Source organism: Xiphophorus maculatus, chromosome 2 (assembly GCF_002775205.1).
Source record: "Xiphophorus maculatus strain JP 163 A chromosome 2, X_maculatus-5.0-male, whole genome shotgun sequence".
NCBI lineage: Eukaryota > Metazoa > Chordata > Actinopteri > Cyprinodontiformes > Poeciliidae > Xiphophorus > Xiphophorus maculatus.
In genome coordinates, this window is record NC_036444.1 from 7388624 (window position 1) to 7413664 (window position 25041).

The 25041-nt window shown below is 35.4% G+C and overlaps 1 protein-coding gene across 1 annotated transcript; it reads left to right on the forward strand.

Annotated features, from left to right (window-relative positions):
• The first annotated feature begins 2610 nt into the window (after positions 1–2610).
• Positions 2611–24645, forward strand: LOC102230925 (mucin-2-like). The gene is made up of 34 exons (XM_023349711.1): positions 2611–2674; positions 2848–3103; positions 3183–3300; positions 4705–4795; positions 4921–5054; positions 5155–5368; positions 5776–5901; positions 5981–6095; positions 6185–6338; positions 6449–6556; positions 6644–6713; positions 6799–6936; positions 7067–7231; positions 7344–7438; positions 7520–7643; positions 7768–8013; positions 17698–17813; positions 17966–18140; positions 18491–18738; positions 19456–19645; positions 19751–19949; positions 20034–20209; positions 20347–20416; positions 20997–21097; positions 21788–21819; positions 21896–22073; positions 22164–22268; positions 22370–22410; positions 22520–22639; positions 23596–23694; positions 23782–23910; positions 24000–24039; positions 24131–24248; positions 24362–24645. The coding sequence occupies exons 1-34, from the start codon at positions 2611–2613 to the stop codon at positions 24570–24572; spliced, it is 4566 nt and encodes a 1521-aa protein (XP_023205479.1). The 3' UTR covers positions 24573–24645.
• The last annotated feature ends 396 nt before the right edge of the window (positions 24646–25041 follow it).

A 25041-nucleotide genomic window follows, 5' to 3' on the forward strand; every position in this document is an offset into this window, starting at 1 on the left:
ATGTTTGAATATTTACAATTTCAGAATAATAACTTTGGTTGTTCTATGAACAATAAAAAATATCCTAATCTATATAAAACATTGACCCTTTACAGCCCTGCAAGTATAAGCATGCTTGACAAAGCTTATACTTGTATATACTTTTTTTTTGGGATACAAATGCACCACAAAATGCTAGGGATAAAACAGATGATCTAAGATATTAGCATGACAGAAACTTTCCGTAAGAAGGAAAGATAGAAATTATAAATTGGTAAGAAGCTTTTTTTATTACATAAAGTATATATATATATATATATATACACTGTATATATCACTTCTTCTGTCACATTTGACATAGAGAAGATGACATTTTGTCTCACTGCTGTTTCAACAATGTTATTTGGCACTCACTTCAGTGTGTGAACTCCAGTTTTCTAAGAAAACTTTCAAATGTTGTGTTTATCTGACATGATGCTGATGTATTTGCAAATAGACACTCAAAGACAAAGAAATCTGAATAAACACAAGACCAAACATTCTCCTCAAGGATTTTGTAATAGGCAGAATAATTGTAGGTTTTCTTAATTCAGCTGCTTAGGTCCTAAACCAGGGGTACCTTAAGTTGGTCCTTGAGGGCCGGCATCCTGCATGTTTTAGTTCTCTCCCTGATGCTGGTAACAACCTTTTCAGCATGTCAATGTTCTTCTTAGGACTCTAATGAGCCATCATTGGATCCAGGTGCGTTAAACTAGGGAGAGAACTAAAACACGCAGTCCTAAACCAATACCATACCCATACCATCACTCTCACCTGAAATGCTGAGATATTTCTTTTACAACATATTTAACAAAAAACACTAAAATTTTCTGTCATTGATCCACATAATATTGTCCCAAAAGTCTTGTGGACCATGAAGATGGGGTTTTTTTAGCCACTTAGAGATCTGACTTTGTGTTTGGTGAGAAGCACTGTTGACCAAAAACAATTAACTTCCCCATGGATCCTACATGATGAGTCTTACTGTTGACTCATGAACACTAATCTTAGCTAAGGCAACCTTAGAAGGTTTTATCTGTTTGTGGAAAATGACTGCATCTGGCTGAAGTTTCTGTTTAGGAATTGCTTTTTTTGCAGAATACTATTTCTTTGTTTATTTAACCCTTCTGCAATCATAGCTGGATGCTCAGAAACAGTGAGACAGATGTCACAGTCTGACAATGGGGAAATAACAGGGTTGTCCTGTCAACCCGTCAGATCTCAAAATCACAGAAATAAGAAAAAGAAACTTGTAAAAGTGCCCACGGTGTCAGTTTGACCCTTTCGAAATGGCAAGGAGAAACAATGCACAGGGTTGAAAAATCCAACAGGGTTAGTTATGGTTAAAAGGGAAAATGCATATTAATAAACATGAATATTTAAACTCATTGCAATGTGCAAAACTTAGATGAGACATATGTTCTACAGTACCAGGTAGGTTTATGGTTTAGAACAAGGCCTATGTGCTGTTCTTCAGTTTTGTCTGTACAGTTTTCCAAGTATGAACTGCTCAGAGATCCAACAGTATCCTCTAGTCATAATTCTCCTGTATAAGCTTTCAGAATGTTTAATGTAATTATTCAGTGGGGCAGCACCCCAAATGTAACATTTTGTACACTAATGAAATATTAGCAATGCTCCTTATTGGTTTAGATCGGCGCATGATGTTTCTTTTTAAGATATTTTTGCTCTGCTTCGTGTTGTCAGATAGGTTGTATTTAGGGGATTTCTTGAATTTTTTTGATTCAGGTCTGGCAAAAATCATGCCTGGGTTTCAAAAACATTGGGTTGATCACAATTAATGGAAGTTTTGAGTATGGTAGTTGATAACTCTTACAAATAAGAGTCAGGTTGCTCTAGGTTTATTTTAGTTGGAATGTTTTTCTTCACTTAGGATATGTAGTCATCATTTGAAAGTTGAACTGTGTGTTTACTCAAGTTAGATGTCTAATTGTGGGAATGAGTCTGGAAACATGAAACATTTAAATATGACAAATAAGCAAATAATAAAAAAAATAAAGACAGAAAGAAGTCTGTCAGTTGGCAAGTATTTATTCCATATTTGTACTACTGGAGATCAGTACTACACATAGATTAAGTATTAGCCATCTTTGAAAGCTCACAGCCATTTCTTCTTGGTAGACTAAAAAGGAAATGTAAAATAAAATGTTAAAAACATAAAACAGCAGTTGTTCTTAAAATATTTCGGAATTTGTTAGTTCTGGCACTATATAACTATTTCAAACCAAAATTGTAGTTATTATTGCCAATAAGTTGCATCTATCATGGATATGATATTAAATGGTAAATAGAATGGTCAAACTTTGAGCAAACAAAGCATAATCTTATTTGTATTCTTCAGAAGTGTCTCATATATTTGCCAGTTTAACGTTCTGCCATGCTTGACGTAGAGAAAAAACAGCACAGCATTTGTGAAACTAGTCACATAATTTCAAATTATTGACTTTAATACGCAATGACCACACAAAAAGGTGGTTCTAAAGTTGCATGGAAATTTAGATGTTTATATAAAGCCTTGACTGTCTGCCTCGCTTTCATCTGCTTTGGGACCACAAGCCCTCAGCAGCAACCATGAAGTGGACGGTGGTGTGGTTGTGTTTCTTCAGTTTTTCTGTTGCAATTCAAGCCAAACAGGGTAAGACTTACATATTTTAAGTCTTTTTTTTAACTGTTTTAAGGTCTGCAAAACTTGATATTCTGTTTCTACAACAGTTTGCTATAAAAATAGAATAACATTTCTTGTTTTTATCTTACGTAGGGAAAATATATCAATAATGTATATTTTTTTTTTTAATTTTCTCTTTCTAGTTCGCAACCATGTCAACAACATCTGCAGCACTTGGGGCAGACAGCACTTTAAGTCCTTTGATGGTGATGTGTACCAGTTTCCTGGCTTGTGTGAGTACAACCTGGCCAAGGACTGCCATGGTTCTGACCCCAAGTTCTCAGTGAACCTTAAAAGGGAGGAAAATGATGGAAACATTGCAATAAGTTACATATTAATAACTATCAATGAAAATGCATTCTTCCTAAACAAGACCCATGTCACTGAAAACAGCCAACTGTAAGTATAAAAAGAAAAATTGCATATTTTTATAAAATAGAAAAAAGTGGAAATATTTTTTGTCCTTTTTTTAAATCAGAGTCAGCCTTCCACATTACAGTAGAGGTGTAAGGGTGGAAGAAAGTGCATTTTACATCAGTTTTCAAGCTTCAAGAGTTGGCATCACTGTCATGTGGAACCGTGAAGATGCAGTCATGGTAAGAATTACCATAAAGAAACTACTGATATTACACTAAGTGCCTGATCTTTTAAAGGTTTGCAGGTACAAAAACAAACTTGATCTACAAACAAAAATGTAAACAGAATTGTGGACCAAAAGCAGAAAATAACAGGTGCAATAAATTTTGTGTTTCCCTTCAAGAATATGCAAAACATATCCATCCTTCTTTGGGAGGAGGATATGCAAATACTAAGTTACCACATGCAATGTGATTTACTAAAGCTGAACCAGATTGGTAGGTACTGTTTTTGAGTCTATATTTAGCATGTTTGGAAAAAAGGTGTAAACTAGAATGCAAAAATGTCTATGGTCACTTAGGCAAGCAGGAGGCAGAGATGCAATGACAGAAGATACTGTTTGCCAAATACATTTAAATAATATTTTAAAAATTCTAAAAAATGTTCTCCCGGAATGTACTGTAGATTTTCAGCTGTAGCATCACAAAGTAGTTACAGCACACCATCACTCTACGGTAGGACATGTATGTGTTCATGTCCTACAGAAGCATGAAGACTATATTTTTCTGAATATTCCACAAATTGTGCAGGCAAAAGACGTCTGCGTGAGACAGATTAATGCAACTGCACTACTGATATTTATGCAAATAAACCAAAATAAAAACTCCAAAAAAACTGGACATTAACATCAACCAGAAAAGAATTACAGAGTCAAAGGGATGTTGAAGGTAAAACAAATAAAAGGAAATGTCCTGTACTCAAGAATTCCTCCCCCCTCAAAGTACCTTGACAGCTCGTATCATACGGATTTATTTTGTAATAAATTATTATTGGGGTTGTTGGTTGTCAACTTTAATACAGATGTTTGCTTATGTTTAATGACTAAAATATTCTCATTATTGTTTTGTATTGCATTGTGACCTTATTTAAATAAAATGCATTATTAGTAGTAGTAGTAATAGTAGTGTAATTCCTCCAGTATATTGACGTTCTACAGTACTTCTACTTTCTTTCATCCCTACTCCAATCTCAGACACTGTCCATAACGGCAGTATGGCAATAGCATACAGAAAATCCCCATTAAAAGAGAGTGGTGTGCATCACTTTTGCTCCTGGAACCAATTCCAAGCATGCAGCTTTTCTGCTCACACAATTTCTGTTTGTTATTTGGAATCCTTGTAGATATAACTCTAAGGCCAAATCCTTTACTCACAGTCATTTACTGACTAAAGAAAATAACTTTCCTTGGAGGAGCACAAGCTAATCCTTGCAGAAAGCTGAGAATAATATCTGCATGAAATTCGATGTGATCATTTATTATGCACAGAATACACATTGCTTTAGAATACATGAGGTATAATGAGTGTTATTTTAAGTAACAGAAAAAAATATGACTGTCCTTTTTTCTATTGTGTGTATTTCAGGTGGAAGTTTCAAAGAACTATAGAAACAAAACCTGTGGACTTTGTGGAGACTTCAATGGTGTTCCTGTCTATGATGAGTTCATTGTCAATGGTATCTTGTTCAATATCTGCATCATCTGCAATACAATGATGCAGATGATAATCTATCTTCTGCATCATCTCTTGATGATCACATTCAGGTCTTATAATATTGTCTTAATTTATCGTCATGATCAGGTTTTAAAATCAGCCCCATTGAATTTGGAAATAGCCATAAAATTCATCTACCAAATGATGACTGCAAAGACCCCCATGAAGACGTAGACGAATCATGGAAGTCTGGAAATGGTTTAAGTTCTTGCAAGAATTTTGTGAGTTTTTCAGCAAGTTGATTTGGTAGAAAACATGGTGTTTTGCTTACAAGTAAAAAATGAATATTGTTCCTGTTTTCTGTTGATTGTTTTTCTCTAGCAAACCAGCTGTGAAAAAGCATTTCTCTCCGAATCCTGGAGTTCATGCAATGAACAAATTGACCCTGAAGCTTATATTCATGCATGTGTCATAGACATGTGTGCCTGTAACAACGGTACCAGTGACTCCTGTGTTTGCAGCACAATGTCTGAGTTTTCTCGTCAGTGTTCCCACGCAGGAGGACAGCCACCCAACTGGAGATCTAAATTGTGTGGTATGTTTTATGTTGGACTCTATTTAGTGTCTTTTTATGAAAATAAAAAGACACTATTGGTTATTGAGCTGTTTTTTCAACAGCTTAATAATTCAATGAATGAAGAACACATCTGACATATTTCTAAAAAAAACCAACAACACACAAATAGAGAATAATGTTTAGCTTTAAATAAATAAATTTCATACAATAAGTGATTAAAATGTTTGAAAGATTAAAGCATTTCTTAATATTTAGCAACATACAATATTTTAATTGAGGCTGATAAATGATGACTGAATTGTAATTTAGTAATAAGAGCAGTCTGAGATTTGAAAGTCGCAAGTCATTTCCTTGTTTTATTTACTGCCTCATAGCATGAATAAATTACCACTTCCCTTTTTTTATACCACCATTTATCTTCACAGGTAAACAGTGTCCCTACAACATGCAGTATGAAGAAAGTGCTTTTCCTTGCATGGATACTTGCAAACATCAGGACACAAAATTAGTGTGTGAGGACCACAAAATAGATGGCTGCTTTTGTCCTTCCGGTTAGTTCTCTTCGCATGTAAAATGTGTACTCTGTCATTGTTAATTCAAAATTATCCAATGAAACTGTTTTTCTCTCAGGAACGGTGTTTGATGATATTTCTGAGAGGGGCTGCATCCCTCTGTCTGAATGTCAGTGCAAGCATGACAAAATCTACAACTCCGGAGAGGTTTACCGTCATGAAAATGCAAACTGGTATGCATGTTTTAAGGTGTCTAGAGAATTTATTTTTTGCATTGTGTGTTTATCTGGTTTGTCAAACAGACAATTGTTTTTTTTAATAGTACTTGTTCAAAAGGGAGATGGGAATGTGAGAACTTTGAGACACCTGTTGCCACATGTGCAGTTGAGGAAGGTTCACATTTCACAACATTTGATGGTACAGCCTTTACCTTTCATGGAAACTGTCGCTATACCCTGGCCAAGGTGGAAAGCAAGGTAAACCCATAATTCATAATTTACTGTTGTTAAAAAATACAGTGTAAGGGTGAACTTACAAAAAACTAAGTTGATTTCTCTTATTTATGGAGTATATTCATATGTTTCAGGATGGAGCAAGTCCAAATTTTACCATCCGAGCCTTGCTGGAACCATGTGCCCAAGAAAAGTATGACACTTGTTTGAAGGCTTTAAAACTCCATCTGGACGATGATTATGTAAGTTAAACACTAACATTTTTGAATTCACTTTCTAGATTCACACTGATATCTAAATCTCATTGATGAAACACTGTATTTCTCTAGGTCTTAAAGTTCACATCTGATGGAACTGTTCAGCGTGATCAAAAAACCTTGACTTTGCCGTACTTCTCAGGTAGGTGAGACGATTAAAAAACTCACTTTACCATGCTGTTCTGAGCTTATATCAGGAACTGATCTCTCTGTTCCTTTATTTATAGGGGAAATTAGAATATTTCATGCTTCTTCCATTAACATCTTGCTTTATGCCAAGTTTGGACTACAAATTCAGATCCAACGTTTACCTGTCATGCAAGTCTACATCAGTTTGGAAAATAGCTACAAAAATAAGACAAAAGGTAGGTTTGATATTACTTTTGAAGTCACCCAACTTTATTTAAGGATCACTTTTCAAATTACGACTGAAAACTCACTTACACTAACACAGTTTAGAGTCCAAGCATTTGATGTTTCAACCATGTCTTTCAGGTTTATGTGGTACCTTCAACGATGTCTCTAATGACGACATGATGACTCCACAGGGGGTCATTGAAGGATCTCCATTAACTTTCAGTAACTCTTGGAAGGCTAACACACCATGCTCAGATAGAGAGGAAAGACGCAATAATCCCTGTGATCAGAGTTTAAAGACTGGTAAAGCTTTTCTTTTAGTTGAGCAAGTAACAATATGACTAAAACTTCTTTCAGCATTTTGAAAGTTAATAGACATGTGAAAAAAAAAAAATTTTTTTGTATTTACTCATAGAGGATTATGCCAAACACTGGTGCGAAATGCTTCAAAATCCAAATGGTACATTTGCAAACTGTCATTCAGTATTGGATCCTAAAATATACTATCAGGTATATCATATAAGTTCTTTATGGACTTTTACTGCCTTTTTTGGACTGTAATTTACCTAGCGTATTTTTCTTTATCTGCAGCGTTGCCTTTATTCAACCTGTAACTGTGAAAACAGTGAGGACTGCTTATGTGCTGTCTTGACCTCTTATGGTCGAGCTTGTGCAGCAAAGGGGAAGTTTGTGGCAGATTTTCAAAATGTTTGTGGTAAGGTATTTTTCATTTTTATGGGACTGATGACTATTTGTCAACCAGTGAACTCAATTAGTTAACTCTCATTTGTAAGCCACAAAACAGTCCAGTAACTATCCCCGTGTTATCCACAAAACAGAGAAATACACAAACAGCTGTCCATCAACTCAGATCTTCACTTACAATCACCAGAGATGCCAGCTGACCTGTAGTTCACTGAGCTCAGGACAGCAGAGCTGCACTTCACATTTCTTGCCAGTGGTTGGCTGTTTCTGCCCTGATGGTCTCTATCTGAATGAAAAAGACACTTGTGTACCCAAAGAAGAATGTTCCTGTTTCCATAAAGGAGAATACATTGAGCCAGGAAAGTCTATCAACATCAATCGTGAGCACTTGTAAGTCAGAAGTAACGTTAAATAATATCCTTGATTTTTATTTAGCATATTTGTAATAGATGGAGCATTGCATTTCTTTGTTTTTTAATTACTTTTTTGTGCTATTTTAGTGTGTGCACAAATGGAAGACTTGTTTCCCATTCTCAAAATAACAGCCCCCCAGGTCAGTCATCGAGCTGCTCATATCTATTCGTGCCCACATCTTTCATATTTAGAAGAAATTCATTTATGTAAATAATTTAGGCAACTATATGAATATGTAACATGTTTCTCCTTTTTCTTCAGAATGTAAACATCCAAAAGTGTACTTTAACTGCTCCAAAGCTACCCCTGAAAGACCTGGACCACAATGTGCTAAAACTTGTTTAAATCTGGAAAATGTTTGTGTGAGTTGCCATCATGTTGATCTTCTCTGATTTATACATACCTCTCCGCATCCATCTATCACATCATTTTCAATACATCTTATAAACATGTCTTGTTATTGTAATTTGATCCTCCTGCATTCTACTCTGCTCTTGTGAAAGAGTTATAAGGAGACAATTTAACCACACAAAACATAAATTGTCCAAGTACCCAAAGATACAATTCTAACACCATAGATATAAAAAGACCACAAGTATTACAGTACTCCAAGACAGAAATTATGGATTCAGTACAACAGTTTGCTGTTTTTGTTCTTTTTGTTGCAAATACACTTAAATGGTCTATTGCCAAGTTTGTGCTGGAACATTAAAAAACAGTATAATTATGAATGAGTGGATCAATAGGCCTATTTGTCATGTTTCTTGACATAAAAGCAGCTAACCTCCACCATCCAGTTTCAAATCCGGTTTTAGCTCAAAGATTTCCCAAAAAATCCATAATAACGAGGCAAGCATTAAACAACTCACCTAACAGACTAACATAATTCTTCATTTTTTCCTCAAAATAAGCATAAAGGAGAAAGTGACAAAGGGGGTAGGAACAAGGATTTAAAAAAATTGAGAATACTTTCTCAATAAAAAAAAAATGAAATAAATCACATAAATAGGTATTTGTATTTCTATTCCAATTTCTGTGTATTTTTATTCTTTCAGGACCCATCGGAGTGTGAATCTGGCTGCATGTGTCCAGCCAATCAGCTTGATGATGGCAATGATTCCTGTGTAAAAAATGTAAAAGAGTGCCCATGTCAGCATAATAGTCAGTTTTATAATCCTGGCAATCACATTTTTCAAGATTGCAACAGATGGTATGAAAACTTTAATACCCATTCTCAATCATTTTAAATGAAAGTTCTTGTAGAAATGAATGTTTCAAGGCTTATGGTGATAATGATTTCCTTTACCTGCTCTCAATGCATTTAGTACTTGCAAAAGTGGAAAATGGAACTGCACAAAAAATAAATGTTCAAAATCCTGCATTATTTATGGAAGTGGCCATCACAAGACATTTGATGAAGAAGAGTATGAGTTTCAAGGAAAATGTTCCTATGTTGCTGTCAAGGTAAATTCATCATGTAACAGTAACTAAAATAACAATTGCACTCCAGATCTTCAGACAAGTGCCACTAAAAGAGCTTTTTGTTATGTTTCTTACTGACTTAATAGTACGAAACATTTCCACAACATTTAAAAGCAGTTTTGTTTTAATAACTACTGGGCATGAACAAACTGACTAATTGGAACAATCAGTAGAAAACAGAATTATTTAAATTCAAAAAGATAGTTACTATTTTAAAGTGACTGCATGTGTGGATATGTAAGTTTGTGTCTATGGGTACTTTTCTGTAACAAAAAAGCATATTTGTTATTTTAATTAGTAAAAATGGAAAGATTTAAAATACACTGTTGCCCTCATTATAATAGTTTGGTAAAAGAAAGCATCTTTATTATTTTAGCCATTCATGACTCTGAATTCTATGTGTGTAAATTACGATAGATTATTTGATCAGTTGATGCTGTTTTTTGCAGTAGTGAGGCACATTATGTAATTAACTTCTTTTTGTTTAGAACAAATGTTCCAATGAAACAGTAAATAACATCTTTCAAGTTATCACAGAAGATGAACTATGTGGATCGACAGGCACAACCTGTTCCAAAACTGTACTAATTCAGCTGGGGGTAAGAACAAGTATCTGTGCATGAAACTTAATCTTCATGTTATTGAGAGCTTTTAAAAATGGAAGTGCACAAGCATTTAATGTCATAAAAATATCATTACTACAAATGTAAATGTATTTCAAAATTACTGAAATCTCCTTGTCATTCTAGACAGCTGAAATCAAGCTCTCGGATGGAAAATTTGAAGAGAATAATTTAGGAAATAACCGCGACATATATAGCATAAGAAAGCAAGGCTTATATATTGTGGTGACATCCGAGATTGGTCTCACGGTGATATGGGATCGCAAAACATTTTTTCTGATCCAACTGGACCCAAGATTCAACGTAAGTCATATTGATTTTTCTATGTAGAGTAGAGGAGGTAACGTTTGGTCAGGATGTGGCTTATTTGGGGGCTGTGGTTTGAGGAGAGTTATTTTGGTTTTTCCAAAGGCACGTTTCAGCTGTGGGAACCTTTTCTGGGTACTGTGGTAGTTTTCTGGGGCCATAATTTAACCCTATCTGTTTGTCAGAGGAGAACTTTACAAAAGAAAATCCCATTTAGGGAGGTAGAGCTTTGTCAGTAATTACAAATATTTGGAAAGAGTTTTATAGAGGGAGTGTGTTAAGCATTTTGACATTGCTTAGCACACTCCTGCTCAAAAGTAGCACACTACCTAAAATTTCTGATAAGAATTATAATTTTTTTCAGGATTATAATTCAGAGATCTCTTGGTAAAATCATTTCATAAGGTCATATTTTTCTGCAATTCGAAGAACTGTTAAAACAAGATAATAAATATAAGTTGGAATGTTTAAATTGTTCTGGAAACTAACTTTACTTTTCAAACTATGTTTGAGAGTGTTAACATTTGGGGAATAATCAACACCCAGTTGAAATTCCAACCAGAGCTATGCCACCTCTTCTTAGTAAAATCGCTTTAAAATTTGTTCGCCTTACTTTTTGTGGTTTGTTTTTCTGAAAGTCACAGCTTTTTATTTTAACAAGAGGAGTCTTTCTCTAAGCAATTGAAAAAGACATAGGGCAACATTGCTGAAGGGAAGAGTAACCCCTACAACGCCCGCATATATAATTCAAATGAATCTCACTGTTGTCAAACACAAACTCAAGAAACACCCAAGGTGAATAAGAAGCTTAAGAAAAAAATAATTCTGGGCAAAAATGTCCCAGTGCTGATGGACACATGATTCTACCTTTGGGCTATTATTATTGGAGCTGAAACAATTTTTAACTTCTACTACAGAGGCTTAAGGATATGTATGCATCAAAGGCAGGCAAAATGACTGGGAACAGATCTGCATTTTAAATACAGGGCAATGTTATCGTTCTATATATTATTGGATTTTTTGCCTACTCTTTTTTTCATGCTGTCCTTTCAAATGTTTGTTAAAAGGAGCTAAGACAAACTATCCAACCCCTGACACCCAAAGAAAAATTGGTGTAAAATGGTTGAGCTTGCAAATCATCAAAGGTCAACCAGCACATTCTACAAAGTTGGGGTCAAGGTGGCTGCTGTAAAGTGACTGTTGTGTGTTTGCACAGGGTAAAGTGTGTGGCCTCTGTGGAAATTTTGATGATAATAGAAACAACGACTTCACTACCCAGAGTGGGATGTTAGTGACCAGCCCATTGGAATTTGCAAACAGCTGGAAAGTGGGTAGTGCATGCCCAAATGTGGAGGAAAACATTGATGCATGTAAAAAAGCACCCCATCGAGAGGCTTGGGCGAAATTGAAATGCAGCATTATAATAGATGAATTCAAAGAATGTCATGTTAAGGTAATGATGGCGCCATCTTTGCAATAGCAACGTCAATCTGGAATTATGAAACAAATTGCTAATGGTAAAAGGATCACTCTGAACAATTAAACAGGTAGATCCCCATCCATTCTATGAAAACTGTGTTAAAGACACATGTGCCTGTGATTCTGGAGGAGACTGTGAGTGTTTCTGCTCAGCTGTTGCAGCTTACGCCCAAGCTTGTAATGAGGCTGAAGTATATGTTGCATGGAGAACTCCAGACATCTGTCGTAAGTGGATCTGTTAATATATATATATATATATATATATATATATATATATATATATATATATTTTTTTTTTTTTTTTTTTTGCATTTTGAATGTTGAATATGCAAATTTATTACAAATATTTTGAGTTAGTTTCTGCACATTACAAAATGTCTGAGTATATTAAGTTGGTCTTATAGTATCAATAATATAGTCTTATTTGAAAAGGACAGAAACAGATTTTCTTTGTTTCATTCTAATACCCACCATTGTTGTCTGCATCACTGACTTTAAAGAGCTGTTTTAGGGAGTTTCCCTATTCTTCTTTGGTTTGGCTTGACACTACCACTATTGATTTCAGGTGTAAACAAGTTAATAACTGACAGGAAATGGTTAGTTTTAGGTCTGTAATAAGGTCTTGTAGTAAATAAGTGGGACAATTTCTTGCCAAGCTGACAACTGTCTCACAAAAGGGATTAAAATCTGTCTAGCTGATGTGATCCAGGCATAACAAACCCCTAACATGTTAATAACTTATAAACAGATGAATACAGACTCCAGGGGTAAGTCCAATCATTGTTTACAAGCAGAAAGAAATACAGAAGGGATGGCTAATCACGTTAACAACAGCATATTATTGTTTTTGGATTGTAAAAACTGTGCTTTTGAGAAGTGCAGGGGACTTTAAATGTAAATGATTGGCAAGTGCGGCAATAATTTAAATTAGTTGTGCTGGACCACAAACATATTTAAAAGATCTCTGCTTTAAGAAACATTTCTGTTTCTGGTGATTTTAAAGGAATTTTTGTCATGAATATCATCTCTTAAACCGTTTGTACATGGACATTTGTACTACCAACTATCATAAAGATGGAAACTCGGTTAATTTTAAGTACATCAATAAAGCTTTTAAGACTAAAACGGACAACAATATTAGCTAAAAAAGATACAAAGGAGTCTATCCTGAACTTGTGATCAAAACAAATAGTGCCTGTTTTCGCAGTGAGATCTGACAGGACATTTGAAGAAATTTTAAGACATATTACATTGGGGGGGTTTTCACATTTATTTATACCAAAACATTTTTTTCAGCTATCTTTTGTGATTTCTACAATAATCCAAATGAATGCACATGGCACTACTCCAGCTATCCTCCAACACACTACAGTCCCTGTTTGAACTCCAACCAAACTGTCCTAAGACTTGAAGGTGAGATTTTAATTTAACCTACTTTACATTAAAGCCATTAATTCTACTGATTAAACTTTTGAAGATTAATTAGCAGAAGATTAAATTTATGTTATCAGAAATAAAGATTTTAAAATAGGATAATTGTGTTAAACTCTTTTCTTTTTATGTACTGTTAATTTGAATGATGTTCCACAGGCTGTTATCCTAAATGTCCAGAAGAGACACAGTGCTTTGATGAGAAAAAACAGCAATGTGTTGAAGTATGTGACCAGATAACATGCGGAACAACAACTACAACCACAACTACAACTGAAACTCCAACAACAACTTCTACAACCACAACTACAACTGAAACACCATCTACAACAATTACATCAACTGAAACACCAACAACAACCACAACTACAACTGAAACACCAACTACAACCATTACATCAACTGAAACACCAACAACAACCACAACTACAACTGAAACACCAACTACAACCACAACTATGACAACAACCACAACAACTACACCCACAACCACAGAATCAACGACAACTGAAACTACAACTGAATCTACTACTGAAACACCAACTACAACCACTACAACCACAACTACCACAACAACTACTACAACAACTACCCCTACAACCACAACAACTACACCCACAACAACAGAATCAACAACAACTGAAACTACAACTGAATCTACTACTGAAACACCAACTACAACCACAACTACCACAACAACTATTACAACTACCCCTACAACCACAGAATCAACAACAACTGAAACTACAACTACACCTACAACCATAACTACACCATGCATTCCACAACCATGTCAGTGGTCAGACTGGTATGATGTACATGATCCACATGAAGACAGAAATGACTTTGAAACATATGATAATATTAGAAAACATGGCAAAGTGGTGTGTGACAATCCTGAAAAAATTGATTGTAGATCAGTTGAAAACCCTGAGAAAGACTTTGAAGAATATGTGATGCAAAATGACCAGAGACTTACTTGTAATGTAAGTACAGGTTTAGTCTGTAAAACAGTTGAACAAAAATATAACAAAAAGTGTTTGAATTACAAGATAAGGGTATGTTGTGGAAATAGCTGTGTAAGTAGCACAACCACAACTACCACAACAACCACAACAACTACACCCACAACCACAGAATCAACGACAACTGAATCTACTACTGAAACACCAACTACAACCACTACAACCACAACAACTACCCCTACAACCACAGAATCAACAACAACTGAAACACCAACTACAACCACAACTACGACAACAACCACAACAACTACACCCACAACAACAGAATCAACAACAACTGAAACTACAACTGAATCTACTACTGAAACACCAACTACAACCACAACTACCACAACAACTACTACAACAACTACCCCTACAACCACAGAATCAACAACAACTGAAACTACTACTGAAACACCAACTACAACGACTACTACCACAACTACCACAACAATTACACCCACAACAACAGAATCAACAACAACTGAAACTACAACTGAATCTACTACTGAAACACCAACTACAACCACAACTACCACAACAACTACTACAACTACCCCTACAACCACAGAATCGACGACAACTGAAACTACAACTGAATCTACTACTGAAACACCAACTACAACCACAACTACCACAACAACTACTACAACTACCCCTACAACCACAGAATCGACGACAACTGAAACTACAACTACCCCTACAACTACAGAATCAACGACAACTGAAACTACACCTACAACCATAACTACACCATGCATTCCACAACCATGTCAGTGGTCAGACTGGTATGATGTACATGATCCACATGAAGACAGAAATGACTTTGAAACATATGATAATATTAGAAAACATGGCAAAGTGGTGTGTGACAATCCTGAAAAAATTGATTGTAGATCAGTTGAAAACCCTGAGAAAGACTTTGAAGAATATGTGATGCAAAATGACCAGAGACTTACTTGTAATGTAAGTACAGGTTTAGTCTGTAAAACAGTTGAACAAAAATATAACAAAAAGTGTTTGAATTACAAGATAAGGGTATGTTGTGGAGATAAATGTGTAAGTAGCACAACCACTACAACCACAACTACCACAACAACTACTCCTACAACCACAGAATCAACAACAACTGAAACACCAACTACAACCACAACTACCACAACAACCACAACAACAACTACCCCTACAACCACAGAATCAACTACAACTGAAACACCAACTACAACCATTACATCAACTGAAACACCAACAACAACCACAACTACAACTGAAACACCAACTACAACCACAACTATGACAACAACCACAACAACTACACCCACAACCACAGAATCAACGACAACTGAAACTACAACTGAATCTACTACTGAAACACCAACTACAACCACAACTACCACAACAACTACTACAACAACTACCCCTACAACCACAGAATCAACAACAACTGAAACAACAACTACAACCCCAACAACTACAACTACCACAACAACCACAACAACTACACCCACAACAACAGAATCAACAACAACTGAAACTACAACTGAATCTACTACTGAAACACCAACTACAACCACAACTACCACAACAACTACTACAACTACCCCTACAACCACAGAATCAACAACAACTGAAACTACAACTACCCCTACAACTACAGAATTAACGACAACTGAAACTACACATACAACCATAACTACACCATGCATTCCACAACCATGTCAGTGGTCAGACTGGTATGATGTACATGATCCACATGAAGACAGAAATGACTTTGAAACATATGATAATATTAGAAAACATGGCAAAGTGGTGTGTGACAATCCTGAAAAAATTGATTGTAGATCAGTTGAAAACCCTGAGAAAAACTTTGAAGAATATGTGATGCAAAATGACCAGAGACTTACTTGTAATGTAAGTACAGGTTTAGTCTGTAAAACAGTTGAACAAAAACATAACAAAAAGTGTTTGAATTACAAGATAAGGGTATGTTGTGGAGATAAATGTGTAAGTAGCACAACCACTACAACCACAACTACCACAACAACTACTCCTACAACCACAGAATCAAAAACAACTGAAACACCAACTACAACCACAACTACCACAACAACCACAACAACTACACCCACAACCACAGAATCAATGACAACTGAAACTACAACTGAATCTACTACTGAAACACCAACTACAACCACTACAACCACAACTACCACAACAACTACAACAACAACTACCCCTACAACCACAGAATCAACAACAACTGAAACACCAACTACAACCACAACTACGACAACAACCACAACTACACCCACAACAACAGAATCAACAACAACTGAAACTACAACTGAATCTACTACTGAAACACCAACTACAACCACAACTACCACAACAACTACTACAACAACTACCCCTACAACCACAGAATCAACAACAATGGAAACTACAACTGAAACACCAACTACAACGACTACTACCACAACTACCACAACAACTACACCCACAACAACAGAATCAACAACAACTGAAATTACAACTGAATCTACTACTGAAACACCAACTACAACCACAACAACTACTACAACTACCCCTACAACCACAGAATCAACAACAACTGAAACTACAACTGAATCTACTACTGAAACACCAACTACAACCACAACTATGACAACAACCACAACAACTACACCCACATCCACAGAATCAACAACTGAAACTACAACTGAATCTACTACTGAAACACCAACTACAACCACAACTACCACAACAACTACTACAACAACTACTACAACTACCCCTACAACCACAGAATCAACGACAACTGAAACTACAACTGAAACACCACCTACAATCACAACTACAACAACAACCACAACAACTACACCCACAACCACAGAATCAACAACAACTGAATCTACTACTGAAACACCAACTACAACCACAACTACGACAACAACCACAACAACTACTACAACTACCCCTACAACCACAGAATCAACGACAACTGAAACTACAACTGAAACACCAACTACAATCACAACTACGACAACAACCACAACAACTACCCCTACAACCACAGAATCAACGACAACTGAAACACCAACTACAACCACAACTACCACCACAACTACTACCACAACTACACCCACAACCACAGAATCAACAACAACTGAAACTACAACTGAATTTACTACTGAAACACCAACTACAACCACAACTACCACAACAACTACCCCTACAACCACAGAATCAACGACAACTGAAACTACAACTGAAACACCAACTACAACCACAACTACTACCACAACAACACCAACAACCACAGAATCAACAACAGCAACTAAGTCTACAACTAAATCATTGCCTATTACCACCACTTCAACATCAACTAAAAAACCACCTCCAACTGCATCCACCCCATGTGAACAGTGGGGTGTGCAGGTAAGTTGCTTCACTTCAAACCCCTTTAATTAATTTTTGGAGGGGGCGGAGGGACTGTAATTATGTATTTATTTTTGTGGTATTTTTAATGTTGTTTTCTTGCTATTTCTGTTGACATCCTATCACTGGTTCTTTTTTTTTCTTGTCTACAGCAAAATGAGATGTTTTATTTTTGCAACTGCACCATGGCAAGATGTATTGGAGGCAATAAAATTGAAATAGTTCCATATGAATGTCCAACTATGGAGCCCGTAACTTGTGCCAATGGGAAAAACCCTGTTCTTGTATATGATTATTATCATTGCTGCCAACATTATGAATGTGACTGTAAGTTTTCTATTTAAAAACTAAGAAATTTATAAACAGCTGAACATTATGCTCACTGATAGATTAAGTTATTCTTATCATCCAAGAAAATATCCATGTACTTAAAAGTATAAATAGCAACAATTAATCTATAACAGCCCTGGGCTTCAAATGTATTTGTTTCATAAAGAGTTTCCATGTAAGGATGAAAATATTTATTGCCAATGTGCTTTTTCTAGTTACTTCACTTGTGTGAAGTGGTGTGGCAAATGAAGAACCTAATTGTACTCATGAAGGGAATCATATTATTGAGACTGTTTAGTGGATAGTTTTTGTTTTTATTAAGTATTTACATTTTTCTGTCACTGTAGGTGAATGCGAAGGCTGGGGAGATCCTCATTACATTACTTTTGATGGCAAATACTACAGTTACCAAGGAAACTGTACCTACTATTTGATGAAAGAAATTACACCAATGCATGGCTTAGAAATTTTAATTGAAAATGTCCATTGTGACCCTACTGAAGATGTTTCCTGTCCTCGAGCTTTAATTGTGAATTATGGAGCACAAAGTATCAAACTGATCAACTTTAATCTTGGTGGACGACCTGATTTGAAGGTAACACGTGATGACCTTTTTTGAACAATAGCTTTTAAACTACATATACATAGTGGGTAAAGTCTTAACACGTCAACGTTTTTCTCAGAAGGTAAAAGAAATGGCACAAGGAATACACGTTGAACACACTTGAATAAATATATAAAATATTTGGTGAAAAAGCCTATTAATATCATTGTTTTGAGGTGTGTGAATGGGCTGCAATTGTGTGAGCGTATTATTTATTATTATTACTGACAAAATTCTATTTGATATTTCTATATGTTTTTGAAGTTCTCTGAGTCTGCCTAAGCTCTTGGGAAAAGAAATCATAAGAGGGGCACCTGGCTTGTTACAGCTCGAACAACACTCCTGTGAACATTTAGAAGTTTATAAAACTATAACTACTGTGTGTTTTGCAATTATACACATTTTTTGTGAAGGTTTATTTGATTTTACAATAAGTCCACTCTGTGGAAAAGACTAGTGATATCACTGTTATTCCTTCGTTATTTAAATTAGGTTGGGACAAAGTCACTTTTTGCAAGCCATCAGTGAATATTAAAACAAGCTTTATTTGCACATAAGAGGAGGAATGCTATATAAAAATAAATATAAATTTGTAGACTAATTTATTTTGATTTTATCGTATGCATATACAAATTACATGCTATTATCACTAACATGCAATCAAAATATTAGCTTCATACTAATATTATTTACTTCTGCTTTTTTCAGGCATTTAAAAATGAAGATGTAGAAAATCTAAGGCTCCCTTATTGGAAAGATGGTGTTAAAGTGATGAGCACTAATATTAACTTGGTGTTAGAGATCCTTCGTCTAAATGTGGTTGTTAAATTTGGAAGAACTGGCTTCAGTATCAACCTTCCATATAAGTACTTTGGAGGAAACACACAGGGTCATTGTGGTAAGAATGTCCTCTCAGAATGCATCTGTACACAGATATACAGATAGGATCTGTATACACCTTTCAGTTTGAATGGAGAAAATGACACTAGAACATTTTTGATAGGAACTTGCTCCAACAATCAAGATGATGACTGCAGATTGCCTAGCGGTACAGTAGCAGAAAATTGCGGTGTGATGGCCGACGACTGGCTTCTGAAGAAAGATAAGGGAAAAACTGGCTGCATACCTAAACGTACACCTCCACAGAAACCATGCAAACAAAATCCAGATTCTGTTTGTGAACTGCTTAAGGACCCCTCAGGGTACTTTACAAATCGTCTTGATCTGTATCATTTTCTTCAGCTTTTTAAATAGTCTTTTTAATGAATTTTTATTTTCCACTTCAGTGCCTTTGCTGAATGCCATTCCCAGATCTCTCCAGACAATTTCTACAAAGGATGCGTTTTTGATAGCTGCTATGTTCACAACCGGGCAGTGGAGTGCACAAGTTTGGAGACTTATGCTGCTGCCTGCGCAGAGATTGGAATTTGTATTGACTGGAGGAAGTACACTAATATATGTGGTACAATATTTTTTTCTCAACATAGAAAATTCAAAATAAAAAAAACACATTGTATTTAGTTATTATTTCCTAGCACTGGAATTTGAAATTTTGTTTTCATATTTTTACTGTTCTTTTTGTTTGCTTTTTACCAATAGCCAGCAACTGTCCATCAGGCAAAATTTATAAATCTTGTGGACCTGCAGACCAACCAAGCTGTGAGGACAAGTGAGTTCTAATAAAAAGTTGTTTTTTTGCTGCTTGTTTTAGCACACAATTAATTAGCAAATGGAAAAAAGAAACATAGGAAAAGTAAAGGAACAGTTAAAGCAACCCAGTTATATCACAATGATCCCCTTTAAATCAAAATTAGTTTGAGACAAACTCAGGTGATCTTTATTAAAGGATGAAATACTGTCACATTCAATACATTAGAATATTAATGTAAGTTCCTTTAACTCAGGAACTCAATTTACTCAGAAAAACACATTATATAGATTTATTAATATTAGAAATAATTGGAATTATTTTCCACTGGGAGATTTTAAAAATATTAACCAGATATAAATTCTTGGTCCCGTTCAGATTAGATCTAAATCATGCCTTTGCTTTTACTTTACACCTTCTACAATTTGCATGGTCACTGGATTTCACTGTTATTATCATGTCTCAAAAATATTCATTTATAATTAGCAATGTTTAAAATGTGATTACATTTCCCTTGGCATGAAATGCAAAGATCAAATGCAACATAAATAACGATTTTAACAATAAAACACATGATGTTTTTCATATCTAAAACTTGCAGTCCTAACGATCCAGTCATGAACTACACTACTGAGGGCTGCTATTGTCCTGAAGGAATGAAACTGTTCAGCAAAGAATCAAATATTTGCGTTAAAAGTTGTGGTAAGTATGTAAGAACAATTCTCAACATCTGTTTCGTTATTAATATTCAACATCTTTGGTTCGTTTCATTTGCTTCTCTAGCTGTCTTTGAGTTTAACAAGAGTCTACATTCTGAGGCTGTTCGTCAGTGTGCTCAATATGTTCACATTTCTGTATTCAAAATATTTAGGTGATATTACAAATACTGCTTCCATAGATATTAGAGTAATGAAGCTCGGTTTGCCTTTGAATGAACTAGTGTCTTACCTAAAATTAGACAACGCAGCCAAAAAGAGTGTATGAACAAATAGTACACCTGCTTAATCTATCATTTGGGTTTCCTCTTCCCATCGAAAGATTTCTGATATACGGTTTGCTTAGAGCATTTTTAACTATCTGTCAGAGAGTACTTTCTTGGGGATTGTGTCTTTCCTTGAGACATTTTAGGACGTACAAGAAATGAACATGAAGCAATAGTGTATATGTTTGCTATTTCTATTTTACTGTAAATCAAAACCAGTTTCTTTAAGTTCATAGATACATGATACTTTATTTATTTATTTATTTTTGCAGTGATTATATAAGTAAAACAGTACCAAATAGTTTAATCCAAATTAAAAGTAACTTATTTCAATAAGCTATTTGGCAAGAGCATTAGAATATAGAGACAACAAAGAGACTCACATAAATATGTTTGTGCTGTTTAAACAGGATGTCTTGATCCCAATGGGAAGCCCCGTGAGGTGAGCCACACTTGATTTTTATGTACTGTTCTCTACTTGTTTTTTTATACCTTTAAACCAACATTATTTTTTTCAGTTCAACGAGACATTTGAATACAAATGTCAGGCCTGTGTGTGTGACGAATCCACCAAAACTGTGATCTGTAAGCCTAAAACGTGCCCACCCGCTGCTTTACCAAGATGCATGGATCCAGGATTTGTTCTTGTCAACCAAACTGATCCATCAAATCCCTGCTGCAATGTCCATGTTTGCCGTAAGACACAACAATAATGCTGATTACTGTTTGCTGCTCGTTAGTGTTTAAATTAGTAATAAACTGAGTTCTTCTTCTTTGTGTTAACAGAATGTCAGAGCCATGCTTGTCCGGACATCAACATGAACTGTGATGTTGGCTTTATGCCAAACATCAGTGTTCCAGAGGGAAAATGCTGTCCAGAAAGTACATGTGGTGAGTCTATAAAATCAGTTTGTACATACATGAGGTCCAATGGATAAAGAATCATTTTGAGTGATCTTTGTTTTTACATAAATGTCAACTTTCTTTCCTAGAACCCAAAAGAGTCTGTGTGCTAAATGATGTTGAATATCAGGTAAGGAATATATGAAATGCATTGAGAAGATAAATATGTACCTTTTAATATTTAGTCATTGTTAGACTAAAATGTGCAGGCTAACATTGAATTTATGTGGATTTCTCAGCCTGATTCTTCCGTTCCTGGCCAAAAATGTGAGAACTGCTTCTGTTCCTCAAGCTCTTCATCTGGTGGTCTGATGGAAATAAAGTGCGAGAAGCAGCAGTGCAAAGAAACATGCAGAAGGGTGAGGAAGACAATGTAACGTGTATGACACACTCAACTGGCCCTTTATTTTCCAAAGGGCCAGTTGAGAATGAAAAGAATTGCAAATATTAAGGTTTTACTGCAATCAATGTAATTGCATCGACATATATGACTACCTGAATCAGAGCAAGACAACATGATTACGATATTACAGTTGCCATTAAGTAAACACCAAAAGTGTTGTACAGCATTCCAGGACAAATTGGAAAAAAATAAGACACATTCTCCACTAACAGAACAGATTAACAGAAAGGTTTATAACAGCGATTAAAATTTGCAGTTTCAAATGTCTTAAGATTCTCCACTATAGCAGATGAAAATCTAGTTTTTTACTTATGTTTGACTACTTACGGAAAGTTGTAAAATCCTGTTTTATTTATGTAAAAAAAAACTTTTAGCAACATGAACTGTTTTTTTAATTACATATTTTGATGAGTAATTTGCAAGTGCCACGTCAACGAGTCCCTTTGGCAATCTATGAAAAATGTTTAGACTCTCTCTATAGAAACTCATGAGCTCATTAAGGATGATGGACACATTTTTTAATACTAAAGAAAGAAAACAAAATAACCCTGATTAATCATAACCTATGCTGTTTTTAGCAGTAATATTGCTATTGCATAATTTTCTGATATTGCGCAGCCTACTTAAAAGACTGGCATGTGTATCTGTAGCAAAAGTGGCTCTGCAAGCATTAACGTGGGGCTGCAAACAAATGCAGCCTTGACAAATTGTCTGATTTAGAAAATAAAATACAAAATTATATAAAATATTCACCACTTTTGTTGTAAGTTATTTTCCAGCACACACAAAATATTTGGGGTGATAACAGAAATGTTGAATGGGTGTGAATAAATTTATAATTAACTGGTTTTATTATTATTATTATTATTATTTTACCATATGGATGTATTGAATTCGCTTTTTTTCTCTCAGGGATTTGAATATAAAAAACCCAACTCAGATGATTGCTGTGGGACGTGTGTGCAGACCCAGTGTGTGTTCATTGTTAATGGCAATGAGACACTCTTAAAGGTAAACCAAATCCTCTCTGTGGGTGTGTATTAATTTCTGTAAGTATAAAACAACTAAGTATGTGGTTATCTGTGTGGTAATTTTCAGGAAGGAGAAACCTGGTCACCACCAGAAAATAAATGTGAAAGTAAGACTTGTGTTAAGAATGGTGAGACTCTTACAGTCACCAGTAAGCAAATCATTTGCCCAGCATTCCAAGAGAGCAACTGCAAGAATGTAAGTGCCTGGTTTAATGCATAAACCCACACTGGATCATATACAAAGAAAAATTAAAACTTTTTGTTGTTGTTTTGTTTTCTATTCAGGACACAATTCAGACTGCAGCAAATGGCTGCTGCAAAATCTGTGAGTATGATTATTTTTCTTTTCTTTAGAGTTAGAGATACTGAAACAAGCACAAAAACTGACATTTTTCTTTCCTCTCACATTTTAAAAGGTGTGGAAAAAGAGAAGGCCTGCAGTCTGGTTAGCCGGACAACTCCTATCAACTACAATGGCTGTCAGTCTGAGTTGAATATGCCGTCATGTGAAGGATCATGCGACACTTTCACTAAGTAAGTATGACCTTACTTTTAGTTTTGTCTTCCTCTGGATGGTCATCAAATCATTTATTAAGCAGTTGTGAAGTACTGAATGTGCTGATTTTTTCTGTCCTTGATCCTTTCAGATACTCTGACGCAGCAGGTGCTATGGAGCATTCCTGCTCCTGCTGTAAGGAGAGAAGTGCCAGCAACCGCACTGTTACCCTGGCGTGTAACGATGGTGCGCACGTCCAGTTCACTTATGTGCATGTGGAGGAGTGCGGCTGTGGTCACACAGAGTGCACCACACCTGCAGCACTGCATGTTCGCAGAAAGCGACGCTTCACACTGCAGTGACCCAATCCTCTGTCCTCACATGTGGGATACAGATGTATCTCCAAGAATCATTTAATTAATCATTAAATCTCTAATAAGGTAGAGCATACTTTGTGGAGTTCATTTATCAGCTGATTGAATAAAAGCATGCGTCTAAGTTTCAGTCTCCTGTCTTTAGTTATTTTGATTGTGGCAGTCATCACATATTCCCCACTTGCTTGCATATATTAATGATAGTGAAATGTTTGAATATTTACAATTTCAGAATAATAACTTTGGTTGTTCTATGAACAATAAAAAATATCCTAATCTATATAAAACATTGACCCTTTACAGCCCTGCAAGTATATGCATGCTTGACAAAGCTTATACTTGTATATACTTTTTTTTGGGGATACAAATGCACCACAAAATGCTAGGGATAAAACAGATCCATCCATGATCTAAGATATTAGCATGACAGAAACTTTCCGTAAGAAGGAAAGATAGA